The 19,545-nt window shown below is 53.2% G+C and overlaps 4 protein-coding genes across 4 annotated transcripts; 3 read left to right on the forward strand and 1 right to left on the reverse strand.

Moving 5' to 3' along the window:
* Positions 1–571: 571 nt before the first annotated feature.
* On the forward strand, positions 572–2,068 carry PpBr36_10226 (uncharacterized protein; the record flags this gene model as incomplete). Its single annotated transcript, XM_029897339.1, has 1 exon — positions 572–2,068. One exon carries the CDS (start codon positions 572–574, stop codon positions 2,066–2,068), a length of 1,497 nt encoding a protein of 498 aa, XP_029744212.1.
* Positions 2,069–3,452: 1,384 nt separating this feature from the next.
* On the forward strand, positions 3,453–4,804 carry PpBr36_10227 (uncharacterized protein; the record flags this gene model as incomplete). Its single annotated transcript, XM_029897340.1, has 5 exons — positions 3,453–3,689; positions 3,770–3,972; positions 4,064–4,149; positions 4,209–4,394; positions 4,500–4,804. The coding sequence occupies 5 exons, from the start codon at positions 3,453–3,455 to the stop codon at positions 4,802–4,804; spliced, it is 1,017 nt and encodes a 338-aa protein (XP_029744211.1).
* Positions 4,805–7,335: 2,531 nt separating this feature from the next.
* Positions 7,336–15,119, forward strand: PpBr36_10228 (uncharacterized protein; the record flags this gene model as incomplete). Its single annotated transcript, XM_029897341.1, has 4 exons — positions 7,336–7,367; positions 7,436–8,568; positions 8,671–8,915; positions 13,602–15,119. 4 exons carry the CDS (start codon positions 7,336–7,338, stop codon positions 15,117–15,119), a joined length of 2,928 nt encoding a protein of 975 aa, XP_029744210.1.
* A 1,196-nt stretch (positions 15,120–16,315) lies between these two features.
* Positions 16,316–16,746, reverse strand: PpBr36_10229 (uncharacterized protein; the record flags this gene model as incomplete). Its single annotated transcript, XM_029897342.1, has 2 exons — positions 16,316–16,383; positions 16,452–16,746. The coding sequence occupies 2 exons, from the start codon at positions 16,744–16,746 to the stop codon at positions 16,316–16,318; spliced, it is 363 nt and encodes a 120-aa protein (XP_029744209.1).
* Between the last annotated feature and the right edge of the window lie 2,799 nt (positions 16,747–19,545).

Genomic DNA, 19,545 nt, shown 5'->3' on the forward strand with positions numbered 1-19,545 from the left:
GGAAAATAGATGAAAAGAAAACGAGAATTTCAAAATCGCACATACTTGGATCTCTAGGGCAGCTGTTGTTCAGCCACCAGTGAAAATAAAAATAGGGAGGGCAGCAAAGGCGGTTGGGCAAGGGCAAGGGCAAACGTTTGTCCCATTCCAGGCCATTAATGCGCCGAGTACCGGCGTCTTCGCGTTGTAGCTCTAGGCAGTGCAACACTATAACACAATGTTCCCTGCACAGACCCATTGTTGGAGACAGTTGTGCTGATCGCTACGGGCGACACGAATATGCGGTGGGGGCGGACGGACTCGCCGTACTGAGGCGGGCTAAATATTCAGCCGTCCTGTGTAGATATGAAGCCGATGACGGGACAAAAAGTCCTTCATCGGGCCGATGGTATCAGTGGGGTATGAATAGTCAGATAACCCGCTTAGGTAACTCTATGTGTCTTGGCATTTGTTTTCCTGGGAGATGTGCAACTGCTTATTTTAGACTTAAAAAAAAAAGTCAGACGATGTCATGATAAATAATTTTATGTTTTTGACCCCGAGACAAATCTTGACAACAGCCCGCATCAGCATGGTTTCGACACTCACATCGCCCACAGAGCCGGCCAATGATGCCCCGCCTGCCCCGGGTGGCCGGCTCGTGCAGCCCGATGAGCTGCGGGCTGCGTTCGCGATGGCCATGTCGCAAATGTACAAGAACGAGGTGCCTCTGTACGGCGACCTGATGCGTATCGTGCAAGGAGTGAACAAGACAGTGCTCGAGCGTTCTTCGGACGAGCCCCCCAGCCCCGATGCCCTCGACCAGCTCACCATGGAGCGGCATGGTGCCATCCGCCTGGGCAAGGCGTCAGAGCTCCGGACCGTCCGCCGCATCTTTGCGCTCCTCGGGATGCACCCGGTCGGCTACTACGACCTGTCGGCGGCCGGCCTGCCCATGCACGCCACGTGTTTCAGGGCGCCCGACTCGGGCTCCCTGAGACGTAACCCGTTCCGCGTCTTCACCACGCTGCTGCGGCCGGATCTCATCCGCTCCGAGGAGGCCCGCCGGCTCGCTCTGGAACTGCTGTCGCGGCGCAACCTGTTCAGCGACGAGCTGATGCGGATGCTCGACCGGGCCGAGGACCAGGACGGAATCCCGGTCGAGCAGGCCGACGTCTTCATCCGCGAGGCGATGCAAATCTTCCGCTGGGCGCCGGTGGCGGCGTCGACGCTTGCCGAGTACCGAACGCTGAGGGAGCAACACCCGATCCTAGCCGACATTGCCTGCTTCCAGACGGCCCACATCAACCACCTCACCCCACGCACGCTAGACATTGGCATGACTCAGTCGGCCATGCTGGGCGAGGGCATGGCCGTCAAGGACCGCATCGAGGGCCCGCCTCCCCGCAAATGCCAGATCCTGCTGCGCCAGACGAGCTTCCTGGCCCTGGAGGAGGCCATCCGCTTCAAGAGCGACCGGGCACCCGAGCAGGAGGCCGCAGCCAACCTGGTCAGCGCCTCCCACAAGGCGCGGTTCGGCGAGATCGAGGAGCGCGGCGCCGCCGTGACGCCCCAGGGCCGCCGGCTGTACGACGAGCTGCTCGAGGAGGCCCTTGCCGGCAGCGCGGGCAAGAGCATCCCCGAGATCGATGCGGCCATGGCCGAGGCGTTCCTCAAGTATCCCGACGAGTGGGACGAGCTGTGCGCGCGGGGCCTCGTGTACTACGAATACCGCCTAGGGTCCAGGAAGCCCGGCACCCACGACGCTGTGCCGCTGGGCCAGGTGGCCGAGGCCGATGTGGAGCGGCTGGTGGGTCGGGGCTTGCTCGAAAGGGTGCCCATTACGTACGAAGACTTCCTGCCCTTCTCCGCGGCGGGTATCTTCCAGTCCAACTTGCCGCAGGACGGCAAACAGGAACCCGCTCAGAAGGAAGTCGTCGAGCCATCACCGGACCACGTTGGTATGGAAAAGGCCCTGGGTTCTGCCATCATCAACCCGGACGGTCTGTATGAGGAGGTTCAAAGGAAAAGTCTGGCGTCCAGCTTGGCGGCGTTGCAATCAATAGTGCATGGTTCTGGGCCACAATAGGAATTCGGTCGATTGGTCTTGGATGGATGAGCGACTGCATAACTTGTTGGATGCGCACACGTTTTATTTGAGCCAGAACGCACATATAACGATCCATGATGAAAAAAAAAGGGTTTCGCGTAAACTTTATTTCCAACAATTTTCAACAGCCGGCCCAGGTTTCATGTGAAGATGCTCCTGTGTATATATAGACAGCATAGTAAACCCGTCTCGCAGTAGCCTATATAGAATCCTGTATTGGCCAAAAATTCAAGCTCCAAGTCCCTATACGAGCTTTTACGAAATCCGTATATCATACCGCCCTGAACTCGGAAAGCGTGAGAGGTTGGGTCGTGCACTGTCAAAGCTCCGGCCAGCCCTTATCGACCCCCCAGGTCTACCTAATCCGTCTCTGGAACTAGCTTAACTGGTCTAGTCGCTAGGCCAAGCGTCAAAGTTTGACAAGTGGAGTTTTTTCCAGTTCGCTTCAGCCGCTATGAGGAACTACAGCAGGGGCAGAGGGTGGCATGACGCCACTAGAAATAGAGCTGGCTCCAAGGCTCCCAAGTGGACGCCATCGGAGTCTTCATTCCGGACGAGGGCATCGACACGGAATGGAGCGCAGGCGAGAATCATCTACAGCTGTGTTCGAAAGGCGCAGTCGCAAACAACATGTGGGCACGCTGCACGTTGCACGTTGCACGTTGCACGTTTGCACGCAGGCAGTCATGCAGGCGCAGGAATGTTTGATCAATCTGACCACGTAATAAACTGCACGGTTTCCCCCCCACAGCATGCGATTGCTGCTGACTTTTCAACGTCCTCTTCAGTCTGCCCTCCTTTCACAAGTTCTCGGCTAGGCCAAAGCTCAACCGACACTTTCGCGGCCTGCCATGGCTCGCCTAGCGCGTCCCAAGAAAACTCGCAGTGGCGCCATAGCCCAGCGAGGCGGTAGGAAACGACTTTGTCAAAGTGTGGCTGCTTCTATTTCGCGTGTCTGCACCCCGGCCTTGTGGGGGGGGGATGGTGCGGTGCCATGCTAGGCAGTGTAAGCACGAGAATCTGGTACCTGGGGAAATGCGTATACAAACCGGCCCTGTTTCGCCGTTTATGAACCTCAAATTGCTGTTACAACGTTGCTCTACAGGTATCCTGCGACAGCCCTATACAACTCGTCTTGGACCAAAAAGGTTCGTGAGCTCCTCATCGCTACCGGAGCTCCTCGGCCTGCCGAGCAAGCTCACGAAATATTGGATTTGCACAATGTTCGTCATAACATTTACTGCATCCGTTGTGCGTAGCACGCTCCATTTTTTTTTTTTTTTTTCTCGCCTTGTTATTTTGACGTCGGGGATTCGAGCGGAGATTTTAGCATGCTGACTTGTTGCGCCGACAGACCGCCCAAATGCTGCTTGCCTTTGTGGTGTTTGTTTTGATTTGTGCACGTTTTTATCTTAAGCTCATCATTCAACGCAAGCGACTCGAAGCAAGCGATTATTTGATTCTTTTATCATGGGTGTGTGCCATTGGCGGCTCGTCGGGCGACATTTTTCTGCTTCACATCCGAGTGCCTTCGGAAACGCTGGCCACTTTTGCGAATTATACGCCCAGCAGCCCTGAATCTTTTGTATTTATATTAAAGGTATGTCGACCACTCAACTTTGTACCAAAAAAATCCCAGTTTCAGTCGCGCTGGATATCGACTAACATCAAACTCTTTAGTATCTACTTGCCGCTGTTTTCCCTTTGTATACCAGCTTTTATTTATGCAAATTCGCCATCCTCGCTGTATACCTGCAGCTTTTCCCTCGCCACATGAGGGAAAAAAGATACGCGCTGTACGCTACAATCGGTTATAACGTTGCTGCATTGGTTGCCAGCATTTTAACTCTTATTTTGTCCTGCTTACCGGTAGAGCGCAATTGGTAATCAACTCACTGCCCTTGTCTCCTAGCGTGGGTGTTCGTGGTAAAGATAATCTGTTTTGCTGATCGGCGATTAACCATTGGCTACCAGGTCACTCGACCCCGCGGACGCATGCCCTGACCGATTGGCAGTTTCTGACGCGTTATGGGTGCTTCATATTTCATCCTCCCTTATGGGTACGGCACATTTTATCTTTTATCCGAACAATAATATTCTGGCTTAAACTCTACTGTAGAGACTAACCATGAGGCAGTTTACATACTTCCCTTTCTGATCCTGAAAGGAATGCAGCTTAGGAAACCGGTCAAAGTTGGTCTTTATTTTACCTTTGGTCTCAGCGGCATTGACCTCGTGGTCAGTAGCGTCATGAGGTTCGTCTGGTTTCGATCCGACCCAGATAATCTTATCATGTCGACTATAGGTAGGCAGCATGCCGCTCCCAGACAGACACTGCCTGACTCCTTTGTAACCCTGCATCAATGCTGATGAATACTCTAAACTTGGTTCACCGCTCCGAAAACGACAGATCTTTACTACGCAACCGACAACTACATCTTCCTGATCATCGCATGCCTGCCGCCGCTGCGACCGTACCTAGGCAATCTCCACTCCTCTGAAAGCAGCGGCCCGTCCTGGAGACGGAGCAAGTCATCGTCGAATGGATCTTCGAGCTCGGGAGACAAAGGTCACAACGCTCTGCCGAGGCAGACTAAATTGTCCTGGCGCACGTCGCAGCTGTCGCCGATATCGCCAACGGCCGCCGCCGCGCGGCTGGGCAGCACCGACACCCTAGATGACCATGGCATGGAGCTACATAGTATTGCTGTTTGAATCAATCCTCGATAGCTTGGGCCGGGTCGACGGACACTACGAGTTGAGTTGGGATCCGGGACAGGGTCAGCAGGCTCAATAAATCCCAATGACGGCCAGCCAAGAGCAAAAACATCTATCAGAGCTCAGAAAGCTTTAATACCGACACTATTACGGGTTTCAGACGTCCCCTTGTGGTAATTATGGTTTACCTCGGGGAACAGAAAAAATCGCCGATTAACAGATATAGCGCCGGACACCACAAATTGAAATGTTTACTTGGTCAATCTCGAGCGCATTTTCAAGTCACTATATACTACGACTTGGCCTGGCGGTGGAAGCAGGCCTAGACTTGATCGGCAAACGCAAGCATCAGTGAATTGCTCAAGGCTTGGAGATGGTGTGGATCCCAAGTAAACGTCATAGGAAATGGCCTCAAAAGCAACAAAAGGAGGCCAAGTGTATTACTATGGAAAAACAGGTACTGACATGTACATAATAAAAGAAATTAATATTTCCATCTTGATACCACGACATTATTCAGGCAAATTATCATAGCCCAAGTCCTCTTCATTTCTTACTATCAAAGACGGGCGGCGTCTGAGTGTTAGGGTGCGTCTTTTGCCTGACGGCATCCCAGGCCTCCATTCGTGCAAACGAGCTCACTGCCCATATGGATAGCAGCGTACGCCCCTGCTCTGAAGCAGTAGGCACAGCTGTCACCAAGGACAGCCCCATGGGCCTCATTCTCAAGGGACCACAGTCACTATGATTTCACTGAGGAACGCCCGTTTTCACGTATTGCCTTTTCGATGGAGGCTCCCAAGGGAGTTTCGTAGGGTTCGTTCAGGACAAGGGCGAAGTCTATCGTCTTGCCTCCCGGAACGCCATCGCCCCACTCTGTCCCTACCGTAGTTGTAGATAGATGGGGAGAGGCTTTTTCCCATGATGCATCATCAAGGATGCCACGGAGCCATTTCCCGGCCACGCGTGCTGTGGGGATAAGCAGAGCCTCAACACCAGGGCGATCTTGGGTAGCAAGCTTGAGCAGACGCAGATGAATCTCGGCGTTCCAGGCTGCCTGCCACCTCTGCCACACTTTCCATGGCGACAAATCATGTAATTGGGTTGAGTTAAGAGCTATGGAGACAAGCGTTAACATGTTTCGTTTTCATAGTTCCAATACTGAGCAGTTGTGGTGACCGACGATTATATTCTTCTACAATTATGCTGCTGTAGGTCTATATAAAACAACGTGGACTACTCACGACTACAAATGGAAGCTTTAGGCAGTCAGTCAGCTGCCGTCAGAAAGCTTAGCAGGGCGCGGCTCTGAAAGTCCCTCTCGCACGTACTGATGAGCGTGAGGTTGCCTTGCCTTGCGGTACACGACCCAGATGCCGGCAGTCTGAGGTACCAAAACAAAATATCAAACCTGCCAACCGCTCCCCCGCCCCGCCCTTTTCCGCCTGTAATGGTTGCGACTGATACTAATCAGACTTTGAATGGAATAGATCCGCCATCGCTGCCCAGGTTGAACTAGCTGGAGTTTGAATGAGCATTACACCTGCTTACCTACCAACCTGGCCAAGTTCGTAGTTACCTAGCTCCCCTCATTAAGCTCGTACGTATCATGGAATACTAACCCGATGTCGATACATTTTATAGCCTTTTAGCGCAACGTATCTTGCCGTGTTCACTTGTCCATCATGAAATGTTTGATAATTTTCCCCCCTCCAAATGGAGATATGGGGAAAAGGTTATTGTTCACCAGGCGACCGAGAATAATGCCATTCCTTCCACCTGTTTGAGTTTATCGTCAGATTTCCCGAGTCCTGCCGTGTACAGGCAAGATTCGCGGCAGGTCAACTGATCAGAAGACAGCGAGACGACCTGCATAAATGCTACCAGCCTACCACAGAAGAGACTAACAGTGTTGCACAAGCACCACAGGAGTCTTGTACGACCGAACCACCTATATATAGGCTATAAATGCAGGGAGCCTCTCGCTGTGATTCGACCGGCAAAACCCGGGACGAAATAAAACTCCCCGGCCGCTCTGTCTGTCAAGTCTCGGGACGAGAATTGCTAAAATCAGGTCTAGGAAAGAACTTTGCTGCATAAACGAAAGCATACAATGATGTCATCAAGTGCTTCAGTGAGGACTTGCCGACTTGGTTGTCAGTGGCTGCCCTGGAAAGGCTCTACCCGAACTCGACTACCTTCTTGGCTAGGAAACCCAGGTGCGACCGTGTTTTTGTCTCTAGCCACCTTTGGCGGGGTTTACTGTAATATTTTTGCGAGTTCGCTCGGAGGACTATTCAACCTCGCTTTTTCATCGACTTACACCTCGAGCTCGAATCTTCCATCACAAGCGCACACTGACCTAGTTACCTTGGACCTCTGCTACAAGCGTGTTAACAATCTTTTTTTTTTGGCTTTCCTTTCTTTGGCTACCTAACTCTTCCCGGGAAGACCTTTTGGCATTCCTTTCCACAAACGAGACACATCGTCATTCTCGAAGGACCTTCGTGCAGAGCAGAACCGCCACAATGAACAGAAACGTGGAGGACAGGCTCTACTCGTAAGACTCGACATGCTGCTGCTTCTTCAGGTGCAATCAATACAAGCTAACATTTTTGCCTATGGTAGCGGTACGCTTCGTCCCGTGGATGAGGGCGTGAGATCTCTGGAGAACAAGATCTCTCTCAAGATCAAGGCCGCCAAGATTCCCGACAAGAAGACGGCTGCGATGCCGCTCCGTCCCTCTTATGGCTCGCAGGGCATTCCTGTTACGCTGTGGACCAACTATGTTGAGATGACTTTTGGCAAGGGACAGGATGTTGTCCTTTACAAGTACAGCATCGCCATGACGCCTCTCGAGTCTGGCAGGAAGCAACAGCGAATCATACAACTCTTTTTGGAGAAGTGGAAGCAAGAAGTACCCACGTTTGATCAGATTTACTCGGACTTCAAGTCATTTCTCATCTCGACCACCAAGCTTGACCTCGATGAGCTTCAAGTCATCAAGAACAGCTCGCTAGACTTCATCAAGGATGGCCACACAGAAGCCCCCAAGAATCCCAATACCTACAGGGCCCAGGTGGAGGGACAGGGCGAGTTTAGCGTTCGGAGCTTCCTCAAGTACCTGTCGGAGGAGAGCGCCATGCCCGCATTCGCCCAAAAGTTGGACATGATCCAGGCGCTCAACATCTTCCTCAACCACTACAACAAGACCAACACGTCTGTGGTGGCGGTCGGTGCCAATAGGACATTTGCTTTGAACCCCCAACGCCCGCCTTCTGGCAGACAACAGAGCAGGGACAGGAGCGTCAGGGCATCGGGTGAGGTGATGGACCTGGGTGGAGGTCTCGAGGCCATCCGTGGCTTCTTCACGAGCATCCGACCGGCGACGGGTCGACTCCTCATCAACATCAACGTCACCAGTGCCGCATTCTACAAGCAGGGCACGCTCGCCAACCTGATCAGATCGTTTGGTAACCAGTCGTTATTTGATCTTGAAAAATTCCTCAAGCGCCTCCGAGTGGAGCCAAGTCACCTGGAGTCCAAGGCAAATCAGAAGGGTGCAGGCAGTAGCCAGCCTTCACGAAAGCGGTACCGGACGATTTTTGGATTGGCGCGTGAGGGTGATGGTGCTTCCATGCCGCCCAACGAGCGACCCAAAATCCCCAGGTTTGGTGCTAGCCCCGGTCAGGTTTTGTTTTGGCTGGCCAGGGAAGGCGAGAAAGGACGTTATGTCACGGTGAAACAGTACTTTCAGCAAGGTGAGCCCGGCTCCAATTTGCACCTTTCAAGCTGTGACCATGCCTCACTAATAAAAAAAAAAAAATTTAAAAAAAAAAAAAAATCAACCTCTTGCCCTCTAGCCTACGGTATTACCCTTGATCCAAGCTTCCCGGTGATTAATGTCGGCAATCGAGAAAAACCAACCTACTTGCCTGTCGACGTCTGCGAGGTTTATGCGGGACAAGTGGCACGAGAAAAGCTCACGCCGGCCCAGATGGAGGAGATGGTTGAGTTTGCTGCCCAGCGTCCCTGGTTCAACGCCGAGCAGATTACGAAATCAGGTTTGCTTTTGACTGGAGCCTCGAATGTTGTCAACAGTTATTTGGTGAGTGAGTTGCTTTTCTCGGGGAGCTTTATCGGACCCTTTGCTCACGGATCTGTTTGTTAGGGGCAAAACAACATCAAAGTGGGCAAGGAGCTCATCACTGTCCCTGGACGCGTCCTACCCCAGCCCAGGCAACTCTCTCCCGTACACAAAATTTTCAGTATGGGCGCACGGACCATGCTGTTAACGTTTGCGCGGGACTTCCGCCTGTAGCCCTAACAGGCGCGCACACACGAAAAACTCTTCAACCTGTCGCCCTAAGCACCGTCACTACACGGAACGCCTTTCCTCGCAACACCCATGTATAATCGACAGATCTCCCCTTTGACGAGTTTTCCACTGATCGCGGTGAAGGAAGAGTCCGATCGGCGGCTCGGCGCGCCACCCGCATAGAGGCGCACAAGACAAGGCCCAATCTCGCGATGCGAGCCAGCGTGGCACAAAAAAAAAAAAACTTTGCCAGCCGGAAAGGCAGGCGTCCTTCCCCGGAAGGCTAGACAATACGGTTTAAAAGAAAGGGAAATTAGGCTGAGAACCACCCGACGGTTCTTCGAATCGACAGGGCACCCTCTCACCCCCTCACACCTTCTGGGATTGCCTGCAGCGAGGAGGTAGTGCCGTTACGGGGGTTGGTTAGTTGTACGTGGACCGGAAGCACTGTGCCGGCGCGGCAGTCTCCAAAGGGTCCCGACAGCAAGACGTGGTCGGCCCATTGCTGGAGACGGCTTTGGGTAACGGGAAGCAAGAAACGTGGGCACGGCCTTGGTTCGCACCCTTGGTACACCCCGTGGACGGTGGGCCGTGGTGGAATAGTGTGACTGAGGCGCCCCATGCTTCTCACTCGCACTGGGAATCTGCGCCGGGTCTGGAGGACGGGAAGAACTCGATTGCATTCATGTCCACATTGTGGCGCTGGGCTAGCCCAGGAACCAACGGGGGACTAAGCTGTGGATGGACATGTACGGGGTGTCGCCGGCTTTTCGAAGCTTTCTACTCGCACTAGGGACGTACACCGGGGCAGATGATGTCGTCGGCATGTTAGGCGGAAGAGACGCTATTTTAGCCGGAGAGGACGGATGCGCGCGTCGGTCTATCAAGAGGCCTTTTTGTGGATGCGGTAGGCTTAAGGTGCAAACCTTGTATTTACGTGGCAGGCTGGGTATCCAGCGACTAGGAGGGCTCTAGCTGGCCTGTCCGTTAGAGGGTCTGGTCCAACCCTGTGACTATAGTTTACTGTAGGAAATGCAAGGACTTGCTTTTGGCATGCAAGATATGCCGGACCCGGGATCCGCGGCCGATGGCTACGCATTGGACGCGTGGGTAGCTGAATTTACAACTTTATGGGAGCAAGTGACGTGGGTCGTGGGTACGCCGGCGGGAAAAAGGGGCAGCTCGGCTCCCTGGTGGACCAAAAACTGCCAACGGCTTTGGGCCGAATTTCAGCGGGTTAAGCGGAGCGCTGTAAATAGGGCAAACGCCTCTGCCGAGGAGAAAGCTTACACGAAAGGGGTGCGGGCCGCGAAGCGGGAGTACTGGAGGCACCGGATCGACCAACTGCGCGACGATAAGGATTTGTGGAACATGGTGGGCTGGCTGGGAGCCGGACCACGCCTCCGGTCCCCGCCGCTGGTTATTAACGGCGAGCAAGTGAGCGAGCCTTTAGCAAAAGCGGAAGCACTGCAACGGGAGGTGCTTGGCCGATTTTCGGCGGAGGATGACCTGCAGGGAGACCCCTTGGAAGCCTGGTCGCCGGACGAGGCTAAAATCCCTTGGGACACCCAGGTTAGTGCGGAAGAGGCGGAGCGCTCCTGCATTGGGGTTACGAGCACGTCCCCGGGCATCGACGGAATGACCGTCCGGCTACTAAAAGCCGGATGGGCTTCGTTGGCCGAGCCGGTGCGCAGGCTCTACCAACGTTGCCTGGAACTCGGACATTTCCCAGCGCCTTGGAAGAAGGCCGAAGTCGCGATGCTACCGAAAACGGGGAAGAAAGACCGGAGCAGCGTTCGATCCTGGCGGCCTATAGCCCTCCTCTCCTGCATCGGAAAAGGCCTCGAGAGGCTCGTTGCACGCCGGATAGCTTGGGCCATACACGACAACGGGCTCCTTAGCTGCACCCACGGCGGTGCCCTACCCAAACGATCGGCGACGGATCTGGTTTGTGCCCTCGCCCACGATATCGAGCAGGCTTTAGCTCGCGGGGAGGAAGTCACCCTTGTCGCATGCGACGTCCAAGGCGCCTTCGACGCCCTCCTCCATGGGCGATTGATACGGAAAATGCGGAGCCTCGGGTTTAGTAAAATGCTCCTTAGGTTCGTGATTAACTTTTTAAGCGGCCGCCAGGCCCGAGTCCGGCTGGAGGGTACGACCACGGGCTTTAGGCGGCTTGGGTGCGGCACCCCGCAAGGGTCTCCCCTTTCCCCGATCCTATATATGCTATATCTGGCGTACCTCGTCAAAAACGGTGCGAAGTGGCGGCTGGCATACGCAGACGACGTGCTTACATGGAAATCGTCACCCTCGTTGGAGGAGAACGTACGTTGGCTGGAAGATAAACTCCGGGATATGCACGAAATTGCGGCGGAAGAGAAAATCCATTTTGCAGCGGAAAAGACAGAGGTGATCCATATCACTAAGAAAAGGCACGGTCGCAACCCGGAAATCCGGATTAATGGTAGAACGGTTACCCCGGTCCAACTACCGGGCGGTCGACGCGGACAAAGCGCCTCCGGGGCCGAGCGTTACCCGGGCATGCGTTGGCTTGGCTTTTGGTTCAGCCGACGGCTAGACGGGCGCCGCCACGTGGCCGAAAGGGCTGCCAAAGCAATGGCGGTCGCTGCTCACCTCAAAAGCTTTGGGGCAGTAAGATACGGACCGCCTGCGGCTGCACTTCGCAAGGCAGCGGTGGCATGCGTGGGTTCCTCGGCCACCTACGCAGCCGAGGCATGGTACAACCCAGCGCACAAGCAAAGAGGACTCCTCAAAGCACTGAACAAACCGCTGGTTTTAGCGGCACGGGCAATCCTCCCGGCGTATAAAACCACCCCCTCGTCCACTGTTCTCAGGGACGCAGGACTACCCTCGGCCCGCGTCGCGCTGGCCTACACCCGCCTGAAATACGGCGCCCGACTAAGGCTCGCGGACAAGGGGCACCCCCTTGTCAGCCGCCTGCGTGAAACAGCTCGTGCCCGCAACTCGGGCCATTCGGCCACGACCCTGCAAACGGCTGCACAACTTCTCCCGCGGATCCGGAGACTAGAGTTGCGCGCACCTCGCAATGCCCCGGATTCTCGCACTGACCCCACCGGAGGAGTCCCGAAAGAGGAAGCGGCCCGCCGCTTTATCGAATGGCTGGACATGGTATCACCTGACGATATCGTGGTATATACGGATGGTTCGGAAAAACACGAAAACAACTGCGTCCAAATAGGGTACGGATGGGCCGCTTTTAGGGCGGGCCTGGAATTTGCCGCAGGCTCCGCATCTATTACGCCGGAAAGCCACGTTTTCGACGCCGAGGCGATTGGCGCCCTAAAAGGGCTACAGGCGGCAGCCAAGGCCCAGCCAGGCGCCCGGATCTGGATTTGTGTGGACAGCACCTCGGTTATTTGGGGTCTTAGAGGCGACGCGCCGCGTTCGTCCCAATGGGCCTTTCTGGAGTTCCATGACCTTGTCGATCTACTCCGAAAACAAGGTACCGAGGTTCGGGTCCGTTGGTGCCCTGGGCACCAGGGAATCCCGGGAAACGACCGGGCTGACGAGCTGGCCAAGGCCGGCTCCGCCGGACCGCCGGACCCAGACCCGAGGGCTCAGCAAACCACGTATAGCGGTGCCGGCACGGTCCTCAGAGCCATTCTTTCGAATATAGAGAAGGACTGGTGGCGTAAAGAACTCTGTGAACGGTCCCCCGCATATAGGGAATGGAAATTCCAATACACACCGAGAAAGGAGCCCGAGGAACTGCGTTTGCCAAGACCCCTACTGGGCCATTATTTGGCCATGAGGACCGGCCACGGCGATTTCAAAGCCTACCATGACCGTTTCAACCACCAGGATGCAAACACCTCGTGTGCCTGGTGCTGGAAGCGGACCTCCCCTGAGCACCCGGTGCACTGCCGCTATTCGCGGGCGGTGTGGAGAAACTGGCCGTGGCCTGATAACGACCGGCCGGCCGGGCCGCCAAATCGCGCCCAACGCTGGAAATTCCTCCAGACAAGCTTCGGGCAACCGAAAAGCTTTGAGGCGTTTTCGATAGCCACCAACTACTTCAGCGCCCGCCCCAGAGCGGCCCGCCAGCGCCCCGCGCGCCACGAACGCACTTTACGCCTAGGGACACCGATCGTAAACGACTCGAACTCTGACGAGGAATAGACTTACTGCCTTTTCACCCACACTTCACGGCACAAGCCGTCAGACGAACCCTCCGTGCACCTTAGGCACGGGGTCGCGTCAGTGAACTAACCCCCTAAGCAGGACCGGGCCCGAACCCGGTCAGGCACGATCCGCCTCTGCCCTCCTTGTTTTCCCCCTGTGTAAATAAAGAAGATAGAACGCGCGCCGAGATACCCCTCGGGAGGTTGCTAACGGCCGGCTAACAAGCCGGGCCGAGCCCGGCGTTAACTAATACTACTACTACTACTACTACTACTACCCCAGCCCAGGCCTCAATACCGCTCCGGATCGCAGGCGAGCATGAGTGCGGGAGGATGGAACATGAAGAACTGCCAGTTCAACACTGTCACGGGGGGTGATAAGCCTCGACGCTGGGGCTGCCTCAGCTTGGATAGGAGATATCCAGCAAATTCGGATGGATTGAAAAACCAACTCAAGGAGTTGCGCCTGCATCTCGGCAATGCCGGCCTCAAACTCGAGGAATGCAAGATTCGAAACTGTGTCGTGGGCAGGAGCCCCACGCAGGATTTTGCCGCCCTGGACGAAAACCTCAGTCTCCTGAAGCCAGGCAGAAGCGCGACTGGTGAAATCGTGCGCCCGCTCGACTTTGTGCTCATCATCCTCCCCGGCAAGGATGCTTCCCTCTACAACATGATCAAATACCAAGGGGATGTTCTCTATGGTGTGCCGACGGTGTGCGTCGCAAGTCGAACCTTTTTCCCTCCCAAAGGAAAAGAACAGATGTTTGGCAACTTGGGCCTCAAGATCAATTTGAAGCTTGGCGGAGTCAACCACAAGATTGAAGATTCGCTACTCGGCATCGTGGCAAAGGGCAGGACCATGATTGTCGGCATCGACGTCACGCACCCAGCCGCCGGTGCCACGGCAGCCCCGAGCATTGCAGCCATGGTTGCAAGCACTGACGGTGATCTCGCCCAGTGGCCGGGCGAAATCTCGATTCAGTCGGAGGCGAGGAAGGAACAGGTCGACGCGCTGACGAGCATGCTGCAGAACAGACTCAGGATCTGGAAAAGTAAGAACACTTTTCTGCCCGACAACATCCTTGTGTACCGCGACGGCGTCTCGGAGGGTCAGTACGCCATGGTACAGAAGGAAGAGATTCGGCTGCTCGAGGCGGCGTGCAAGGCCGAGTACGGCGCCGGCAAGAAGCCCAACATGACAGTGGTGGTGGTCGGGAAGCGGCATCACACGCGCTTCTACCCGACGTCGACGTCGCGTGCCTGCATGGTCAAAAACAACGTGGCCCCGGGAACTGTCGTCGACCGCGGCATCACGGAGGCGCACACGTGGGACTTTTTCCTCCAGTCGCACGAGGCCCTCAAGGGCACCGGCCGGCCTGCACACTACATCGTACTCATGGACGAGGTCTTTCGCTCGGGTTTCGGGCGCAGCGGGCCATCGGGCGGCGGCGGCGGTGGCGGCTCCAACAAGGGCGGCGGCGGGCCGCTGCTCAACGAGGCAGACACGCTCGCGGTGCTGACGTACTCGCTGTGCAACGTGTTTGGACGAGCGACGCGGTCGGTCAGCTACGCGACGCCCGCCTACTTTGCCGACATTTTGTGCGAGCGCGGCCGCTGCTGGCTCGCCGCATACCTCGAGGTGCGCCGGCCCATGGACGACGCCGAGACGGCGTCTGTGCTGAGCGCGGGCGAGATTCGCAAGATTACGGACCCCCAGGCCAAGCAGAATGCGCAACAGAAACTGCGCGACGTGCAGCTGAAGGGGAGGAAGGCTGCCATGGAGGCTTGTCGGGTGCACCCTTCGCTCCAAGACACTGTGTTTTACCTGTGAGTCAGTTTGGGCCTTTTGGGCCTTTTGAGGTGTTGATGGGGTTGGAGGGTTGGTGGCACAACTGCTTTTATAATGAAGGATCGGGGTCTTTTTCTTTCATCATTCAATCTCCTTTTGTATGATGTGAGCTACCAAAGTTTGCTGGCGGCATTCTACTAGAGCGATCTTGTTATTGGGGGCAGCGACAAATGATTCATAGCCCTCATGATTCGACGAAGTTTTTTTACCAATTTCGGTGTTTTATTAATCACGACTCAAGTGAAAAACAGCGATAGATGGGAACTCTGAGATAGTTTTCTCGCCTTGACTTTCCAATATAGTTTTATTAGCGCATGACTGATACTGCTGATCGCCTATAAAGTCTCTTGCTCGGCATAAGAAAGTGTCTTTAACCATGACAATGCACACCTGTTGTTGCATAACAATGATAATCTGCTCTTTTGAATAAATAGAAAAGCTGTTTTGGACGACCCTCAAGACCAATTGCATTATTCACTATACTGATGGCCCATGCCTATGCCGGGTTGACCCACTGTTACAGTACTACGGCAAGCTGGATAGAGAACAACTATCAAATCACCATGAATGTCCAAACTGGTTAACTATTGGTTTTGTTGCGAAACACAAAGGCCTCCTGGCGTCCATGTTCTCTACGATGTCCACTTCACAGTGACCTCGGAAAGAAGAGGACGGGTTCACCATGTCTGCACCGGAATCTAGTTCATCAGGTCGGCGTTTTTTTTTTTTTCGCAGCGAGTGCTACGCTTATAGTGCTGCGAGGCTCATTCTTCATAGTGGCACCTCTCCAAACACAGTTATAAGACCTGTATTCCTTTCTACGCGGTGCCTTTGATGTATTGAGAGGTCCAATTCTTGTCAAGGGGGATAACGCAAAGCAGCAGGCTTTGTTTGTAATTAAAAACTTATTCAAGTCGAGACCATTAGGAGACTGAAAGCATTGAAGAAACATGAAAAAGAAAGAAAAAAGGAGAAATTAAAACTCAAGCTCCAGAGGGAATAACGCAAGGCAGCAGGCTTTGTTTGTAATTAAAAGCTTATTCAAGTCGAGACCATCAGGATACTGAAAACATTAAAAAAAAAAAAAAAAAGAGAAACCCGAACCCAAACTCCAAAGTCCCATATGACGCCAATGTCAACGCTTAATATCCCAAGCTTGATTCATGGCGACGCTTCGGTTAACCACCAATGGCGCGGATCGCTCCGTTGTCCACCATCACGCATTTTGCTTCAGCCTGCTCGTCACCTTCGGTATTATGACTTTCCTGCGTGGTTGTTTGGACGTCTTACTGACTGGATTGGGTGGAACTTGACCATTTGGCAGCAATTCGACCACTCTCCCGTCACGAAAGAAGGTCTCGGCGTAATATCCATTGGGCAGCTGGCGGTTGTCGGGGGTTCCTTTCCTATCGACGGGGACCGAATAAACATTATCATTGATCAGGACCTTGGTGGTTCTGCCGGCTATTTGGTCGTCCAAAAGCATCACCCGTTGGCCTTCGCCCTTGTAGATCGCGACGGGGAGAGCGATTACTCTTTGGGCGGCGGCGCCGGAGCTGAGGGCCAGGATGGCCGCGGATGCGACGGCGAGCATGGTTTCGAAGCGCATGGTTGATGGATCTGGGGGGGTTTTTTTTTTCTAGTCAAAGGAGATGAGGAAAAGCAGAGGGCAAAAGTATGTCGAAAAGAAAGACTTGGGGTGAGAAAAAAACTTTGCAAGTGAATGAATGTGGAAGCTGGGGAAATCCAGCAACAAAGCCAAAATGACAAATTAAATTACAAATGCGGGTGATGGTGATGGAAAATAAAAGGATGGTTGCGTCGAGTCGAAGGGGACGACAGATTTTATATCATTTGGTCAAACAGCTTTTTTTTTTCCTTTTTAAAACGCCTACCCACAAAATGAAATTGTCTACACTATACGACCTTGCAAATTCCAATAATACATTCTCTTTCTCCACGCTCGACGCCAGCGGCTATTTCGAGTTTACGAGTAAACGTGATTGCCCAGTCGTGTTCTGTAACAAGATTTTTATCAATCCAGCTAATAATAGCTACCCGCATTGTGTCGATCATGAGGCTCGGAGATTGGGCTATGATGAACGTGCCCGACGCAATGATTCGATGGATTGAACTGTGCGTCTGGGCTTGATGTTTGTAATCCGCGCCGGAATAAAAAAAGAAATAAAGTTAAAAGTAAATAAGCAAAACACAAAAAGAGGACAATATTCGCGCCAAAATCCCTTGTGCTTGCAGCGCTGCGATTGCACCTGGTTATTGTCGCGAATTTCTCAACCCTTGGTTGGTGTTTTCCGGGCGAGCACATGCAACTCGGCTCGCTCGACAGCAAAAGCCATGTGTGAAAGGGTCTTTGCATCCAAAGTGTGAGCAGAGAGGTGTTCGTCGTTTAATTTCTGGCCTTGTCTCGCTCGTTGGACTGTAGAAAGGTTGATACTGGTGTTTTGAAACGTTGATCTTGGCATCTGAAAGTTCAGCTGTCAGTCAACTCGACTCCATGGTTCCTCGTCTCCAAAGTTAGCCGAAGAACAGCAATTGTTTTGGAACAAATTAGGATATGCCCTGGAATATTCGTCTCCGCCCAGTCTTGATAATTTGACTGCAGAGTCGGGACTGCTTGTGGTTTTTTTTTACTACTTTTACTACTTTTACTAATAATGTTTTATGTGATTGTATAGCTTTCTGGGGGTTTTTTTTTTTGGGGGGTTTTTTTTTTGGCGTATAATTTCTCCCATGTAACATTCGAATCGTGGTCGCAATTTTCAGATTAAATCCACTTTTGTCCCTTTTGTCTTTTCTGGGTTTTTTTTGGTACATGGCGAAAACGTTAAGCTGGACAAAAAAGAAAAAGATCGTCGCTGCAATCCACCCCAGAATTAACATGGCGCGTACAAACTGCTGCACTTACCTCAGATCTGCCACTTGCTTTTAGTTGACCAAACCACCGGTAAACAAAACCGACTCGTCCAGAACATTGATTGTTCGATTGACGGTCCACAGCGAAATCCAGTACTGACGTGAGCGAAAAAAAAAAACCCCCACGGGGCACGTGAACCACAATTTTCTTCTTTCTGGGGAGAGACGCTTCCTGCATGATAACAAACAGTACAACGGTATGAAGCAATTGCCAACGATATTCAATAACAAGCAATCAGCTGAGCACAAAAGGACATTTTATCCTGCCATCCCGACTTCCAGGGGCCTTGTTTTCCTTTCTCAGGAACAAAGAAAGAGGGGAAAGCTAGTTGAGTCATTGGTCCCAACACCCGCATCATCTTTTCTCTTTTTTTTGGAGCGGAAATCTTGCCCTTCTTCGTCCGCCAAGCGCCAAGCCAGCTTTTCGCGCCGAGCACGCAAAAACCCTCGCAGCGACCAACCCCACAGGACGAGAACCCTTGGCCGACCCATGGTGGACAGAGAGCCCCGCATCAATCGTGATCCAACATTAGAGTGACCCACCTCTCAGAACCTAATTAGGCTAGGCCGTTATTTTGATTTTATGATTTTATTTTAGTGTCTGTGTCTTTGGATTATATGCTTGACCTCCTCTCTCTTGGCTTCCGCCTCCTCATGAATGTAACCAGACCAAGCTGCCCTAGTCTGGTTTAGTCTCGTTACATTCCACAGCGGCACAGGATCGCTACAAGAACAGCAACATCAGGCTATGGGGGGCCAGAAATGAAAGAAGTCAAGAGAAGAAAAAGAGGTCGCTTGTCCCCGCCGTCACATCGTCCGTCTCTCCTCGGTTGACACTGGCCCGCGATAAGCGGCTCAGTGCCACTGCCGATAAAATTAGAACGGGAAGACAAGGGAAAGCAAAAACGTCGGACATGTTCCCAAGAAAGGGAGGACAACTACTCTAGATCAACTGCGACTGTGTTTTTCGAAACCTTTTCATTTTCTCGTATCGCTTCCTTTTGCTAGACGCACAGCGCCTGGAAGCTCAGCACTATTTTATCCCACTGCCGCTTTTTGTTCTCTTCTCTAAGTTTTTTTTTTTTTTAAAAAAAATTAAAAAACCCCCCATCTTTCACCGCCAGAACTGCTAAGAATCTCATGGTTTCATTTCGCCATCTCGTCGTTCTCCCATTCTCCCCAACCCCTCTCCCTCCCTTCCATAAAGCTAGTAAGCAAGCGGGGAACCGTTAACTTGGTTCCCGGAAACAAATGCCTGTCAACTCCACCAACGCCAACACCCCGTAATGGAGAAAATTTGCTCGGCGTCTGCCGACGACGAACCCCGATCTAGACCCGGAACTGCTTGCGCACTAGCCAGAGAAAAAAAAAAAAAAATACCCCATTCCTTGCATTTCAGTAGCTAACCTTCTCTCCTGCAGTATCATTGCATCGAATAGGAGAGACGAAAAAAACCCTGGCCAAGGGTCTCGTG

The sequence above is a fragment of the Pyricularia pennisetigena genome (assembly GCF_004337985.1).
Source record: "Pyricularia pennisetigena strain Br36 chromosome 4 map unlocalized Pyricularia_pennisetigena_Br36_Scf_9, whole genome shotgun sequence".
NCBI lineage: Eukaryota > Fungi > Ascomycota > Sordariomycetes > Magnaporthales > Pyriculariaceae > Pyricularia > Pyricularia pennisetigena.